Source organism: Phodopus roborovskii, unplaced genomic scaffold (assembly GCF_943737965.1).
Source record: "Phodopus roborovskii unplaced genomic scaffold, PHOROB, whole genome shotgun sequence".
NCBI lineage: Eukaryota > Metazoa > Chordata > Mammalia > Rodentia > Cricetidae > Phodopus > Phodopus roborovskii.
Genome location: NW_026126549.1, coordinates 6,152,836 through 6,169,854, shown reverse-complemented (window position 1 = coordinate 6,169,854; position 17,019 = coordinate 6,152,836). Strand labels below are relative to the sequence as shown.

The window sequence follows — 17,019 nt, the reverse complement described above, 5'->3', positions numbered from 1 at the left end:
GTACTTTCTGGAGTTTTGTTGCCTCAGCCTAGAATCTTGGAGTCAATCTGGTACCTACTGCTACCCCAGAACTCCAGCAACTACATTCTGAGAGTAGCATAGTTTCAGAAGAGATTCTGGAGTCACAAGCTGTTTCATGCTACCCCTATCTAATATGTTTGGTCCTCCTCAAATGTCCCATGTCTGTTGTTGCAAGGTACACATCATTGTACACTGTAGCCACCTCCAGATACATGTAGCCACTGAACACCTGGAACATGACTGGTCCAAAATAGAGGTGTGAATAGTGGAAAATACACATCAATATCAAAGATTAATTAAATAAAACATGTATATTAGTTCAATTAATAAGTGATATATTGGGTTAGATAAAGTACATTGTTGAATCAATTTATCTAGTTACTCTGTTATCTACTAAAAAATTTAAGTTATGTATATGGCTTCTGCAACATTTCTGTTAGAGATTGCCACTCTAGAGATTTACATATATTGTGGATTCATATCCTTAGTCTTTCTCAGAATGTATGTAGAAAGTCATGGTATAATCTCAAAAATAAAAAATTATCAAGAGGTAAGTTATTAGAAATTAATCAATTGTGTCAGATTGTGTCAGTTATAGAACTTACATAATTGAGGTATGGCATTTATAGAAATACAGATACTGGGTAAAGTATCCGATATGGTGACAGGTAGCTTCACATAGGTATGGCTGCCTGAGAGCCCACATTGCCCCTCCTTTCATTCTAGGGACTTAATCCCAAAGATGACAGCAACTTGTCTACCAGTATAAGATAAAAGACACCATGTATCCAGCTTCTGTATTTTTTTTTTAAATTTCCATTATCTAGCAGTGAGAAACAAATCCCCCAATGGATGTTCTGCTGAGTTTCTACTTTTATTAAACAGGCAGTTGGGCAGACAGCATTGTGATCAGATTTCCAGAGTACAGACTGGATGTAGAGTTCTCCACATCCTCAGATCACTGAAGGAAAGAGATGGAAAGACTGAAGACCAGCAAGTCCAATACCAACAGCTCTGTGTTGTTTTCTATAGTAAAAAGACGAATGAAGAATTCTTTATATACATAGATGGTAAAGGTAGGCAGTTCAGAATTGAGGCATAGCTTTTTCCTTGTGACTTTCACCAATCATTGCATCATTTCTCCTGGAAAAGAAGATGGACAGGTTAGATGCTAGAAGTCATTGAAATTACAGGGATATGATCTGTGCCAAAATGCAATGAATTAATTCATGCCAAGAGCTAACAATATTAAATGATGTTCACATTCTATATGCTGTGATGGTTATTATCTGCACATCTACTATGCACCAAATGTTGATGTGGGCACAGAACAGACATGACTTAACTTTGCTATTGATTGCATGTTCTCTCATGATAATAAATGATGTCATTAATGGCATCTCATAGATAAGGATATTGTGCAACAGAATTTAATGACTTTCTAAATTGTCAAATTAGGGCATGCCTCTGGCACAATCCTTCATTACTTAAAGAAATACATTCATGTATAATCTTCAGGTAAGTTCCACATGAAACAGTTTTTATCAAGTTACCTACACAGGATAGATTACAGGGAAGTGTGGTCCAAGGCTATTCTATCAAATTGAACTTTCCAAAATTACTAAAATCACTTTGTACTTAGATGTATTATTTAAATGGGATTATGAGGAAGACCAAGAGTATATTCACCCAATAAAATGGAAAGTAAGCCACTGAGGATTTTTTTATGCAAAAATAGCAAACAATAGTGGACTAGAATTGATTAAACCCCTTTTTACGTGTGTGTAAAGGCCTAGAGTAAAGAAATTAGCTGCAAGTTTTACATAGGAAGGAGATAGAAGGTTCCAGCTCTCAGGCTATTACACTGTGTCTTCCCACTGTTCATCTGAAACCAGAAATCTTCAAACCTGTGTTTTTTCTGGCATCCCGACTTGATTAATTATTTGTAAATCAAGAGCGATGTTTCCCAACTTTGTTGTTGCCCAAGTTTTGTATCGTATAATGGAGTATAATAACAAAAATTTCTATTAAATATCAGTTTTAAAATAGTATTTATTAGATATAAATAACTTTGTTAAAATACATTTACTTAAACTAATTTATTTATTCAAAATAAATAACTGTCACTATTTCTTTTTCTTCTCAATTCATGCTTTAGAATTTGATAATACTAATGACAACAATAATAATAGATGCCTTAATTCTTAGACACTATGACAAATATTCTAAAATCAGTGTATATTGTGTATTTTCAATAATTCATTGACATATTAAGCATGAAACTCATCAAAAACCAGAATTCAAACCAACCTATGTTATCTTATTACAACACATTCTTTTCATGTAAAGATTTCTATATTATCAAGTTCTATGTCATCTAACCTGGGAAAGGAATTTCAGATAGAGTCAGCAGGGAGAATTTCAAAGTAAATCACGCATGTTCAAATATTCAGTTAGATATTTAAATAATCCAATTTTTAGCACTGTTGAAAATTAAATTCTTTGTAATATGCAAAGACATATAACCATTACATAGAAATAATTTAATTCAGCTCTTTTCTGCCTCTCTTGGCCTCAATCTCATCTTATAATTGTCATATACTTATTACCACATGCTTCAATAATTACTTAAACATTTTGGTAATAATGTGGCTAATTCCCAAGATAAATGACCTACTAGTGTAACTTCTCTGGTCAGAAAAATTCTCATTTCCCAGTGCAGAGAACCAAAACAGAACCCACACCAACTACTACCATAACCGAAAGGCCAGTGCACTCACAGACTCAGGTGTGTCAGCAGGTATTGCTTCCGGGTTGCTGCTCTCCTCACACTTTCCCAGACTACGTATGTGTGTATTAGTCTGACGGATCCTGAAAAAGAAGAGATGTTGCAATGATGAAAAATACCTTGATATAACGAGTAACGAATATCAGTGATACTTGACTACACACTAAACTGAAATGAGTATAAAAGTCTAGAATATTCACTGAACCATTTTCTAGTTAGCATCATCTAGGTTTGGTCTCTCTCTTCTGTCCCTAATTTATCCTCTAGTTCTCAGCCTATTTCATCACATTTCAACCAAGATAGATTCATTTGTTTCTTAATTCAAAGCTCTTTTATAGATTTTAATTTCATTTTGAGAGAGAGAGTGAGTGTGTTGTGAGCACTGTCACTTGTGTACCACTGCACAGATGTAGAGGCCAGAATACAACTTTTGTAGATCAATTCGATGCTCTCACTGTGAACCACCTCTCTAGTCCACATGACCATTTTGTAGGTGAGAAAATTAGATCCCAAAGAGAAGTTTGACTATATCAAGTAGCTATAATATAACTTTGGGGGATAGACAATAGAACAGAATACAATAATGCAGGGTTATTTCTAGACCCTAAAACGAATCTTTAGAGAATTTCAAGACTTTTTAACTTAAGAAATTTTGTAAATGAAGAACCCACTTCTCATCTGTGGTGCTGGGGAAGGGTTCATTGTCTACCACAGGAGAAGAATTTGCTTAATTTGAAGTCCCTCCCCTATAGCTCCATTAAACCCTTAAGGAAATATTGATTCCACTTCCATGAGAAAGCCCAGGTCTCCTCTATGAGGTCTACTCCCACCTTCCTTAGCCTTGGCAGGCACCCAAGGTATACTATATTAAACATAGCATCACTTGAACTTCTGCCTATGAAGCTTTCTTGATTAGAGTTTACCCTGGGCCGGCATAGTTAACGAAAAGTTTGATAAAATAGTATTTATAATATAGGCCCTCAGGTTTATAATAAAAAGGAACTGAAGGATTTAGTGGTGGAAGACATTGTGTATATATAGTGATGAATTCCTAGAAAGTTTAAACAATATTTAATTTCCATTGATATAATCAGGGAGCTCATGAATTCATAGATATCATGCTATACATGGTACCACATTTTCATATTTTATGCCAGGTGGATAATGGTCACTCTTTCATGAATCTACACGAGTCTACACAGTCTCATACAGACGTTCTTCTTCAATCATCATGCTCTCAGCACCACTCCCTCCTCTTCTCCTACTCTAAAATATCAAGCAATATAGACAGGCAATTATACTAAAAAGATACTATTATACACCTTTTATTTTAAACATAAACAAATTTTGAATTTTGGAACGGTCACTAAATAGATGTCTAGTTAATGTCTCAGTGTTGCTGTAGGCAACATTACACTTGGAAGCCTCCACACTGGAAGATGAGATGGTGCAGTATGGGTACTTACAGGTTTTCATGACAGAGCATGCAGGGATTGGCATATGTTTGGCCATCATCCCCACAGACAGGTTGTATATTCTTTGGGCAAAGATAACCCATCCTGGGTAATATTCGGTAGTGTTTGCACATGTCAGAGTCCTACATGGGTAAAGGAGAGAGCAGAGGTGCTTAAGACTCTTAAGGGATTACATGGGATTGGAGAAGCATTGTGTTTCCTAATCACATCTGAGCCAATAATTAAGAACAGTACTGTGCTACATTAATTAATTACATACATTATTCGACATCATATTAGATGAGCATAGAATCTTGGCTTTGGCTTATTTTAACTAGAGAGTATTGATACGAAAAAAGAAACCACGAACGAAACAGTAGTGGAACTCTTAAATGATCTGAGGCATAGCAATCTGGGACATGCCTCTGGGAAGGAGTCTAGTATAATAATCATGCAAGAAACAATATTCACTCTTAAATAATGAATTCCATTTGCAATGAACCTTGGTGTGGGTCTGCCTCTTAAAGAAACTGGTCACTCTAAAAGATCAAAGTTCCAGTCTGAAAAAATTAGTTCAACTTCCCTTGCTGACTCTGTTCTGTAACTTTGGAGCTAACCTGGTCTTTATCTTGTGTGGTGGCATCAGATGTATGTAAAAACTGTGCTTCTTTGTCTCTGTCACACTACCTCCTGTGTGGCAAAGACTTGTAATCAAATGTGCTCATTTGGGTCACTCCAATCAAAGATTATGTTGCTTCCCCTGAGCTGCTGCCAGGCTCCCCAATCCCTGGAGGCCAAAAGCATCTGACCTGGTAACCCAAGGAGAAATTCCTTACCTCAGAGGAGCTGGAAAATCCTGGACCATCTTCTTCTTTAATAACCCTAATATGTGATGGATTTTCTTGAAGTCCTGATATTTCCATGGCTTCCTTTTCACTAGAAGAAAGGAAGAAAGAAAGAAAGAAAAAAACATTTACAAAGACTATTCACAAAAGCTTTGTCATTTCTCATGGGAAGACAGGTACTACCAGGAAAAGATGAGTGAATTCTAGAACATTCCCTCAGGATATGACCAGAATGAGATGCTGTAAAAAGACACAAAAGTAACCAACACTGAGCAGCACTGATAATCCATCCCTTCCTCAAGAACATTCTTTATGAAACAAACATATTACAACAACAACAACAAACCCAAAACACTAAGGAGTACTGCTATTGTCTTCATGGGTGCTTTTAATCACCACAGTGTCTACTCAACTTGAAATGTTGTTCACCAGTCAAATCATTGAGCCCTGGAGATAATTATTTAATGTATTCTAAGGTATAAAACAGTATTTTTAAAAGACCTTTCTTTTGGCTCTCATGTAGTTTTGGATCAAGGATTTGGAATGAGAGCCCTGGTAAGGACACATGCCTTCATTTCATGTCTCCAAAACCAAGCACTCTTTTTGCTTTATCTGGTGTTTTAATTTGCAGCTTTTGACCATATTGGTGATTCTTTTGGATGCATGAGCACACAATCAGCAATCTGTAAAAATATGTGTTCCCTGCTAGCTGACTCTAATGAGCTTACTCACAGGACGACTCTGCACATGTGGCACTTGTTTTGATAGATGGTTCCATCAGCACTACGCACTGGGTCGTTCTTTTGTGGACAGAGAAACTTGTCATCCCTCAGAGGCATTCGAAACTCACTGCATTCATCCTAGGAAGTAAGATAGGGGAGGTGAGCCTCCCTTTGTCGCTGAGTGTTTGTCTCAAACTCACCTTTAGGAGATAGCTTTTGTCTCAGGGCTGGTACTCACTTCACTCATCCCAGCAACGGAGGGCAAAGAACTCCTGGCCTGCCTAGGTTTTGCATCCTCTGCTGTGTTGTGACCTTCTCTGCACTTGTCCTGAAAGGTAGGGAAATACAAGAAAAGACTTGATAGGCACTCCTCATCTCCTGCTGATTTGAGTACCAGTCATCTGTCCTCTCTCTATCGTAAGCCAAGGAGAATCCCAAAGCATTATAGATTAAAATATGACGACCTCTGTGAAATGTCTTTCTCCTTTATAATCTTGAGAAGTAATGAGAAAAAGTGCTGTAATAATACACACTCTTGATTCATAGATGCTTAGAAAATCATATGGAGAACACAGAAGAAGACATTCAAGACAAGCAAAACAGGAAGCTTGGGATGTCTGTTATAGGACTCATTAAAGTCAATATCAACAAACTTTCTAAGTCTCTTTTCACATTTAAAGTGTCAAAGATAAGTATGCATGGAGTTGAGGTGAAAGAAAGCTGTGTCCTCTAGTTTCCCAATCCATATTTCTGTTAAAGTAGAAAGACAAAATTTGACATACACCGTAAGAAAATTCTCTAAGAATTTTTTAAAGGATTAACTCATATGTGTGCGTGTGTATTGGTATACCTTGTATTATGACTGAAAGTGAGACTGTTGTCAAAATCAAAGTTTTAAGTAAAATGTACTTAAAGTATTGCATAGAATGGCAAAATTCTAAGGGTGAGTAATACGGCCCATATTTTATCTGTTAAAACACAACCTTTCCCTCATTGTTAGGCTGAGGACTTGAGTTTTCTTCATTCCTCATTTTTCTTTCACTAGCTTCTCGTTCACTGCAGAATTAAAAGAAAAGAAAATCAATAAAGTAGTATTTTGAGAATTATGTTGAATTATCATTAACCAAGTATTTTTCAAATACTAAACATTAACAAATATATTCTCTTAGCTTAAAACATGTAGACATACATTTTTATCTGTTGTCTGTGATGGCTGGAATGTTGCTACTCTACTGTGGCAACATGATCAACTTTTGCTGATGTCATTGCTTTGCTATCGACTCGAGTCAAAGAACCTGAAGGGTCTGTTGCTTCTTAAGGGAATATGTTTATTTTATTCTCTCATCCAGACTATAGCTTTATTTATCTTCTTTTGATACTTTTACAGTTACATTCCACCTAAGTGCTATTTTGTTTGTTTTTCTCAGAGTTATGATGCATTTTAGGAGACACTGTTCACTTTTGAATCTCCACAAAAACTGTGTGTATAGTCACTGTAATTCTTTCACATCCAAGAAGGACTGACATTCTGTGTACACAGCTCTCTCAGTGGCTGAGCTTTTCCTTTTAAAAGATGCTGACTGAAGGGAGGTGGTATTCAATCCCAGCACTCTGGAGGCAGGAACAGGGAGGTCCCTGTGAATTTGTGGATAGCCTGGTCTACAGAGTGAGTTCCAGGACAGCCAGAGCTACACAGAGAAAACCTGTCTCAAAATACCAAAATAGATAGATAGACATATATATATATATAGATAAAGAAAACAAACAGATAAATAAAAATAATAAATAAACAAAAGACACTGACTTGTAAATGTATCATGATTGTTTCCCACCTCAGAAGACCTAAGTATGATTATGTTTCTCATCCTGTAAAAGAACAGCTTCTTGCTGAGCGCTTTGAAAACCAATACTAGTCTTCATAAATGAGAATGTATTTCTCTATAATGTATAAAACCAAGTGTCATAGGTTTTTAAATGACTGTAATTCTTTCCTGGCAAACAAGCATGATTTATCAAATTCATCAGCAAGCCTGCTCACGTACAACATGCTCTGACACATGGCACATTTGTTAACATGCGTCTTGCCGTCTGGGCCTCGGATGGGATCATTTTCTCTGGTACAGATCAGCTTCCCATCCCTCTGCATGCTTCGGAATTCATGGCATTGATCCTGATGAGAGGATAGAGAAACATATTACTACCTTAGCCTACCATTCAGCATCTGAAAACACCAGGATGGTTAGAAAGGAAGAAACATATCCCTGTCTTACTCTAAACATTGAGCATGTGAAAGCAGAATGAGAGTTTGGCCCAGATTCATAACACTGGGAGGAAAATAGAGAAAATAGGATTCCAGAGATGGACTGTGATTTAGATTTGTCTTCTCCATTGGAATTTCATCTCTGCCTAAGACAGCTCATATCATTTGTATAAAGTCTTTTGTAAAGCTGTCTCAAATTTGCCTGTTTGCTACTGTACTCACTTTTCCACATGTAAAAACAGTCAGATTCAAGAGATGGAAAGGACCGAAAATATTCACCTGGCAAGACATTCAAGCATGTAAGCCCACAGTTTCGTTGCCCAATGATAACTTTACATTTATTGGTTGTGCACATGGACATGTGTGTGGGCACACATAGAATGGCATGTGTGTAGAGTCAAGGGACCTATAGAGAAGTTGGTTCTCTCATTCCACTACAGGAATTGCAGGGATCAAACTCAGGGTTTCAAGCTTGGTGGCAAGTGCCATGTTACCTTCTGAGCTAACTTGACACACAATTACATCTTTAAAATGTTTCCTGTTGTGTGAATTACATGTCAGATCAAATGATGCTCATTTGTTTTACTCATTTAAAATTTTAGAAAACAGTCAGAAATCTTAAACAATCAACATAAACATTGGGCTTGTGACCAGGCATCTACTGACAGAGAGATTCCTCACTTTCATATCTTTGCTTTTTCATGACAGAGAATAAAACTATTAATTTATAAGAAAATAGAGTTGGATTTTTTATGTTAAAAAATTCAACATTGAAACAATGCCAAGGGAATTGATCCCATGAGATTTTGCCTTGAACTCCCTTTAACTCCAAAGAGACCTTTGGAGACGCTATCGTTAAAATACTGACAGTGACTTAGATTGGGGTTGTTTTTTACACCTACAGACAATCCCATGTGTACTTTTATCCACTGGATTCTTAAAATCACTGGAATTGAACATCTCAACACTGTATTATTTGTCTTAGAAACATCATTTTTAGAAACAGCCGGAGTTCTTTTCTTCCCAGGTGCTCACAATACTCAATATGAATAATAACACTTATCATACTGCCAGCTTTCAGGATTTGATCTCCTGATCTGCTTATTGTTTGTTCCTTGTTCCTGTCTCTTGAACATTTCTCAGTTGTAAAATTTTTCTGTTTAGACATGAGTTTTTAAATCTTATTTTGATTTGCACGTACAAAAACTCTGTTAACTCTCTTTTGACACACTTAAAAGCAATATTTTGTATATAGAGAGAATTACAATTTTGTCTTTCTAATTGAATTTCACAGGTGAGATGTACTGCATAGTAATGGATATTCTGTGATGTCATTGTGAAAAAGTGAGCACTATTTATAAAGCCCCCAATTGAACACTAGGTGGCAGTCAAGTGCCATCTGGAGATGTTTCCATATAAGCTCCAAATTTCTTGATTGAAAGTTTTGGTTTGAAGTCTAACTTGTTAGATATTAGGGTAGCTACATCTGCTTGCTTCTTGAGTCCATTTTATTCGAAGATCTTTTCCCAACCCTCCCGTGCTCTGCCAGAGGTGAGTCTTGGACCAGTTCAGGCCGAATGCCCCTCACATCCTTCCCTGGGAACTCCCTGGGTTATCTCTGCATCTCACTCCCCCCTGTATCCTGGCCCTAGATAGTACAGTCCTGGTACTCTGCTCCATACACCATCCAGAGCCTGCCTTCCCCCACCCCCACCCATTGTCTTGCTGGGACCGCTCCTCCTGGTGATTATTGGGCCAGAGTGCAGTTCCAACAACCCCTCCACCTCCATGGAACTTCCTGGGTCTGCTTGAGCACATGTCTGCCTATCCACGTGGGACCACTTTGAAGCTGCACTCGCAGTCCACCTCACAGTCTGATTATGCTGCCTCCGACATATACATCATCTTTCATAACATTCACCAACTTCACCGAGGTCCAGCCATGTTCCCATGGGTGCAAAGTCATCTCTACTAATAAAGCACATTTTCTGAAAGATCATTTCATGCTTGCTCTGAAGCTGTCACCTTCGTCTCCTTAACACAAACCCGCCAAATTCAGGTATTAACATGCCTGACATATTACCTCCTTATCATTCTTGTTTGTCCCCGTGTTTCTCTTGTCTTCATCCTCTTTCTTCTTCTTTTCAGCGGCCTCTCTTTCCCTGAGAGAAAGGATAGGAAGAAACATTTCTACCAAAGTGAACACATACTCACTAGCCATAGGAATCCGTTCTAGAACATCTGCCTAAACAGCTGCAACACAGTTATACTATATGGACTTCCAGCCAAAAACCTTTTTGGGAAAACACTTACAGTCTTTCCTTGCACATGGCACACTTGTTGCCGTGAGTCTTGCCATCTGGACCCCGGGTAGGGTCGCTTTCCCGAGTACAGAGAAGTTTGCCATTTTTCATTTGACTTCTAAACTGATCACATACATCCTGAAAACAGACAAGGGAAGATAGTTTTCACATAGTATCTGACTGGGTTTGAAAAGCCAAAGGTTTCTATCAAATGTCTGGAAGTCACCTAACCTTGCTAAGGTAAGCATGATTATGACAAAAGGACATCCTCGTCTTCGTGTTTGGAGTATGTAAATATATTGCTTTAATCAGTTAGTGATCAAAATGGATAATTAAGAGCATCAATCAGGTGGGTTTGAAGTGAGAAGGTTATTTGGGGCTAGTGGAGAGGACTCATTGTAACCATGAGGATTCTTCCTCAAGCAGAGGAACCCTTCCCAGAAGGATAGAGAGTCAGACTTGATCAAGCATGCTGGCTAGAAGGCAGCCACAAGCCAATGAAGACAGGCATTTCTGGAAGTCAATAGACATGGAAGAAACATCCTACACTGGAGTTTCCACAAAGGAGTGCAGCTTCAACAGTGTAGGGTTATGTGGAACTTCTGACCTCCACAAATGTAGGGTAATAACTTGTACTGTGAGCCAGAGTCTATAGTAACTTTTTATAGCAGCAATATAAAAACCCAGTGTTAGCTGTGACATTATAGAAAGAAGGCCTCCACTGACCTCAGCACTGACTTACCTTTCTTGTTTCTGATCCAGTCCCATTTGATCTCGAGGCAGAATTTTTATTATTTTCCTCGATTTCCCTCTGCCTATGAGAGGAAGGGTCAACAGTCATCTTGATGGCACAAATGCAGATGCAGAGATGAAAGGGTACGAGGGCCATGCGTTCTAAACCTTCTCTCCTGCAGTGTCTCCACTCTTTGAGAGCCACAGCCTGTCCCATTACTATGATTCCAGGGTGGGAGGCGCCTTCACCACAAAACACATTATCAAATCATTTCATTACAGCCTTCACAAATCCTATTCAAATTCATCTGCAATCTTGGTCCATACTCCTAGAGCAATGGTCTGTGATTTTGAGGTTAAAAAACTCCTTTTAATATTAATATTTTTAATATTATTTCTTAAAGCATGGCCCCAAACAGTTAAATAAATAGTTGATTCAAGCAAATGTTAAGTCGTGACATTTTAACCAATTTAATTATTGAAAATAGAGGGTTCCTATAATGACATCGCATGGTGAAAGTCATGATTTTGGTTGGACACCTCCATTAATTCCCTGGAGAGATAGCTCAGTTGGTAAATTGCTTGCCTCAAAGACATGAGGACACAAGTTCAAATCCCCAGCACCCATATCAAAAGCAGGGTTTGGTGGCAGATGCTTATAATCCCAGTGATGGAGACACAGAGACAGGAGGATCAATGAAAGCCAATAGCAGGTCTCTTTCCGACAAAAAATAACATTGCACGTTACATATGCTAACAACACAGAATACGCTCTAGGTTTCTGTACAGAAGAACTGGACTGTAGTTAGATCCCTCAAATCCACTCCATGAGACCTTTAAGAAAATCGATTTCTTTTTTCTTATTAGTCAAATGTCAGCATTTGTGTTCATCTCATAAACCCCTGGAGAAGTGAAAAATGAGTGAACTATATTCTGTGGAATGAGAGATAAATACTACACATTTACTAATCATGCAACAATTAAATGCCACAACTAGAAGCATCCATAAATATTCAAGGTCACCTAGGACTAACTCAGCTTTTGGATGGGACTAACAATAATTGTGCTACTGACCCTAAGAAGATGAACCGAAGTGGCTGAACTATGTGGTGAAATACTGTAATACCATTCATCAAGGAAAAATAAAAAGGAGTAACTACTCCTGTTTTTGCAGTTAAGTATGTTTCATATACTTGACAAGAAACTAGCTCACTTAAACACTGGTCAGCTCTTCCAAATGACACTAGGTCAAAGCAATAAACAACATTACAATGACAGAGGTCACAGAATCACAGTGGCAAACAGTGGACAATCAGCCACCTGGTTATTTGTCCCCTCCATGTTGGGCTTATGTTCCTGAGAAAATAAGAAAAAAAGGAGACCATTGAGATTAATAAAAGATATTTCATAGAAGCAACCATAGAAAAGGAGAAACGTCATTAATTCAGGAGAAATGCATGGCTGTTTTTTAGACACACTGGCTATGAGAAGCACTTACAGTAGCTCTTTACACATGACACATTTATTGTTGTATGATTTCCCATCAGCACCACGTACAGGGTCACTCTCTCGAGTACAGCTGAGTTCTCCATTTTTCATGCTTTCCCAGTACTGAGCACATTCGTCCTGCAAGGGGAGAAGAGAGCAGGGCACATAGTTCATCTATTTTATTATTGCCAAGTTCATGAAGCATTCACTACCAGAAGCATTCTTTCCTTTCACCCTTGCAAATATTTCCTCACCTAGGGTTTCTATCCACAGAGCAAAGGGGGAGAACCATCCATGTTCTCATAAAGGGTCAGTTTAATAGCCCTTAATGTGTTTAAACATTTACACAGGGAAATTATAAAGTGGTTAAGGTCTGATTTCTGATCAAAGGCCAGAAACCTATAGCCCAAAGACCAAATCAATATTTCTGCTTGTTCACATGTGTAACATTTCAATGAAACAAACATTTATTTATTTATTTATTGATTGATTGATCATTAGTGACTCCTCCAGAATAAAGCAATATGTTCACCAGACAAGTTGTAAGTTCTGGAGAGGATAGACAACCAGCCTTAATATGTATACATGTTTCTAAAGCAGGAGAATTAGAAAATAAAACAGAAAAGACTGATTTTTTATCACAGGTAGTGTATTTGGGAGCAAAGAGGTGACCTTAGTCTCTCTATGGCCATGAAAAGGTGAGTAGGTGGCAGAAATCATATGCAATGACACCATGCTTATGCTGTAAAATGTCTTGGATGTGCTCAAAGTATATAAATTATTTTCCTTTGCCTCTTTAAGAGAACTCCAAGATAAGAGAGATGAAGTAATTTATTCAAAGTTTCACAAGTCCCTATGGTAAGGGGCCAATTGTACAGACTCCATAGTCTGTTCTGTTTTATCATGCTATCTTTCTTTGGAGAGTAGAAAAGATAATTCAAAGGCTTAGCCTAACATTCAGGAGTGAAAGAAAGTAAAGATGCTTATGAGCATCAATCCCAACACAAAGACTAGCGTACCAAAAAAAAAAAAAAAAAAAAAAAAAAAAGGGTTAGCCATTTTCAGTTCTAAAGAAGCCAAGAGTCATACAGCAGCAGAATTTGTTATTATCTTAGCAGCAGAATTTGTTATTGTCTTACCCTAGAGGCCGACATGGAAGACTGCTCTTCCAAGGACCTGTTTCATCTAGTAAGTCTCTGCATCTCTCTTCACCTCCTGCCCCATCCCATCCCACCAGCAATGAGTTCCGTCCAGGCAGACTGGAAGTTAGGGCTTACTCTCACCTTAGCCTTCTGTCTCCCACCACTGGAACCATGCCCTGATGTGATTCTCTGATTTTCCCCTTCCTTCTTCATTCTTTCTTCCTTCTCTTTGTCACTGGAAGTCAGAAAGTGGGAGGAACCATAGCTTACTAAGTGAAGAACACATTCCTATGAGCCTATCAAACGCCTCCACTGGATCTACATGGAACGTATCAGTGTTTATTTGACATCTGCGTTATAGTTCCTCTTCTTGGAAAAGATAACAGATGGATTGTGTGGAGTTCTTTGCTTGGCAAAATTTTCATCATACTAAGAGAAAAACAACACACACTTAACTACCAGCTAGTTAGCGTTTCCTAAAAACTTTGCTTGGGCCCTTTAGCTTTATTTTTCAAAATATTTTGTATACAAGAGGACTCAAGAATAGTCCTTTTCTTTAGCAAGCATGAACTACTTCCACCTATATTATTTGTTTTTCAAAAAACATGTTGACATCACCTCCAACTGACGCCTTTTCTCAGCTTGCATTGCTGTGGCCCATTAACATTTTTCTATCACCTGCCTTCACCTTGACCTCCCTCTAGACATCCCCCACTGGGTAAGGGCAGCCCCATCAGTCTCCTCACACCAGTAGCATTTGGGATGTTAGACTTTTCTTCTATTGATCTCAGCTGTATGCATTTTTCCTAAATGAGCCACACTTGTCTCATTTCCTCCCCTAACTGAAGCATTTGTGCAGCCCTCACTACAGGTAGAACAAAGTCCAAGTCCTTGCTTTGACATTGAAAGTTGATAAGGTTCCTAAGTTCTAGACGTTTGTTCCTTACACACCACAGTTTTCCTAATTTGGACAGTTCTTACTCACTCACACCGCCCTGTCACTTACTCTCTTGCTCAAATGCAAGACTCAAGTCTACTTCCACCTAAAACTTTCTATTAGCTGTCCCTTCACTGAAGTATGGAAGCCAGTTAAGAGCACTGCTTTTCTTAACAGTTTCTTTCTGTATGTATTACCTTCGATCCAGACAACAGCTAGTGGACCACTCACAGCTCATACGGTCACGTAAGTAAATGCAAGTGTTGTAAAGAAAAATTGGAAACATTGAAGTTTTTCTGGATGTGTGGTGATAAAAAATTAATTTCCAATGAAACGCACAATAGTTCCTGGCCATTGCCTATGTTGTAACATGGAACTTTACTGCAGGGTTTGTTTTGAACACACAACAGGCACGTTTTCCACTGCAAGAGTTGTCAGCCTCTCAATGCCATAGAAAATTGCCTAAGATTTCAGCTCAGGTTCAAAACTATTGCAAGTTACCAACTGCAGTGCTTTTCTTTCTCCCTTCATTTAAAGGTTCTTGTTCTTACTGGGACTTAATGACTTAGTTGTGGGAACAAGAGTTTCAGTACTCTTCTACCACCATTCTTCATTATGGATGGGTCAAGGTAGTTTACCTTTAGACTGCATTACATTAGTGTTTGATTTCAGAGACTGCTCTGTGAATTGCTGAGTTGTATTTCATAAAGTATTTTAAAAATAAATTTTGTATTTAGATTAGAATTTCCAACAGTTCCTGAAATGACTCCACGTGTATTTCAGCCATTTAAGATTATATATTTATGCAAAACTGCATTCTCAGCATTGATGATTATACAATCAAAACATTACTCAGCTTTGAAAAATTTTAAAAATGTTTTGTATTCTGCAGTATCAAGTATTCAGCCAAGATGTAATTCTTAATTTACAACTGAACAGTAGCACCCGTTCATTTTTTTCTCTAAATATATAGTAAAGAATTGTTCTAATTACAGTTCTTCAAGATAGTTACAAGTAAGTATCTGATTTGTGTATTAATTTTACATGTCCAGGTGTGCAATAAAATTTTCTCAGGGAAAACGGGTTGGGAGTGGCAAAGGTTTAAGAACCCTCAAATTTTATGACCTCTGGGAAGAAATCCATCTCATTCATCTTTGTTTATTCATTATACACACTGAATACTGTAGGTACTCCATAAATGTCTCTTGATTAAGTTGTATATTTTAAATTTACTTCTAAACTTTGTATGAGGTATAACTTATGTTTATTTCCTGAAGTATGACATATCTCAAAATACAGTACGGAGTGACTAACAAAACCTGTGTATTTTCTATCTAATTTGAATTCTAGCATAAAGAATAGAAGAGATCTATTTGAAAATGGGTAAAGATTTTATCACCCAACACGTGGTTATTTACTAAGAGCTAATAAAAAGTGTAATAATCTAGAAGTATACTGTTTGTTTGTAGAATTATTAATACTGGGGATGAAGAAAAGGGGTTCACCTGAAGATACTTTTCAGATAACCATTCATTTCTTTCCCATATAAGTACATTATTATATGTGTGTAGTTCTGTAGTGGATTATTGCCTTTCCCACTTTCCTCACTCCATAGTAGGAAATGCCTTGTGTGTCTCTCATACATAACAGTATATATGTGTAATTCTTCAGGCTTGTTGCCTCTCCTACTCTCCAGGTTCACAGTAGAGCTGCACTGGGTATCTCTTGTATACGGCAGTGTGTGTGTCTAAGTGTGCAGGTCTGTTGCCTCTCCTACTCTCCAAACTCACAGTAGAGTTGCATCGTGTGTCTTGTACTCACAAGACAGCCTTGCACATGGCACACTTGTTCCCATGGGTCTTGCCATCTGGGCCACGCACAGGGTCATTTTCTCGTGTGCAGAAAAGTTCTCCATCCTTTAAAAGACTCAGAAATTCACTGCAGTCCTAATAGAAGAAGATAAGTGCAAAAGTTTCAATATTTTCTTGGATGTCACTTGGTTGACTTCTTATCCAGCGCTTCCTGGGAGGGAAAGAGACAGGGACAAAGACAGAGACTGAAAAACAGAGACATTGAGACAGGAGAGAGAGAGAGAAAGAGAGAGAGAGAGAGAGAGAGAGAGAGAGAGAGAGAGAGAGAGAGAGAGAGAGAGAGAGAGAACCACAGGTTTTCCCCATCTCTGATGATTTTTATCATTCAAGCATGTTGAAAGGCTTTGTAGTTTTTGAAACTGAGTCCTGAATCCACATGCATGTAAGATTCTCTTAATAAACTGGACTTTCCTTTACATGTTTTAAACATTTATTTCCTTATTGCACGTGTGGGTG

General features: G+C 37.9%; 1 protein-coding gene across 1 annotated transcript in view; it reads right to left on the bottom strand.

The window, feature by feature from the left end:
- Positions 1-2,771: 2,771 nt before the first annotated feature.
- The window catches only part of Spink5 (serine peptidase inhibitor Kazal type 5), a 52,083-nt gene continuing 37,835 nt past the window's right edge, over positions 2,772-17,019 (bottom strand). Inside the window, exons 18-30 of the mRNA XM_051201169.1 lie at positions 16,514-16,638; positions 13,897-13,990; positions 12,624-12,751; positions 11,136-11,208; positions 10,404-10,531; positions 10,174-10,252; positions 7,873-8,000; positions 6,814-6,886; positions 6,069-6,158; positions 5,841-5,968; positions 5,100-5,199; positions 4,276-4,406; positions 2,772-2,892 (exon numbers count right to left, since the gene is read on the bottom strand). Of these exons, the coding sequence (XP_051057126.1) occupies positions 2,772-2,892; positions 4,276-4,406; positions 5,100-5,199; positions 5,841-5,968; positions 6,069-6,158; positions 6,814-6,886; positions 7,873-8,000; positions 10,174-10,252; positions 10,404-10,531; positions 11,136-11,208; positions 12,624-12,751; positions 13,897-13,990; positions 16,514-16,638 (1,398 nt within the window). The remainder of the gene's footprint in view (positions 2,893-4,275; positions 4,407-5,099; positions 5,200-5,840; positions 5,969-6,068; positions 6,159-6,813; positions 6,887-7,872; positions 8,001-10,173; positions 10,253-10,403; positions 10,532-11,135; positions 11,209-12,623; positions 12,752-13,896; positions 13,991-16,513; positions 16,639-17,019) is intronic.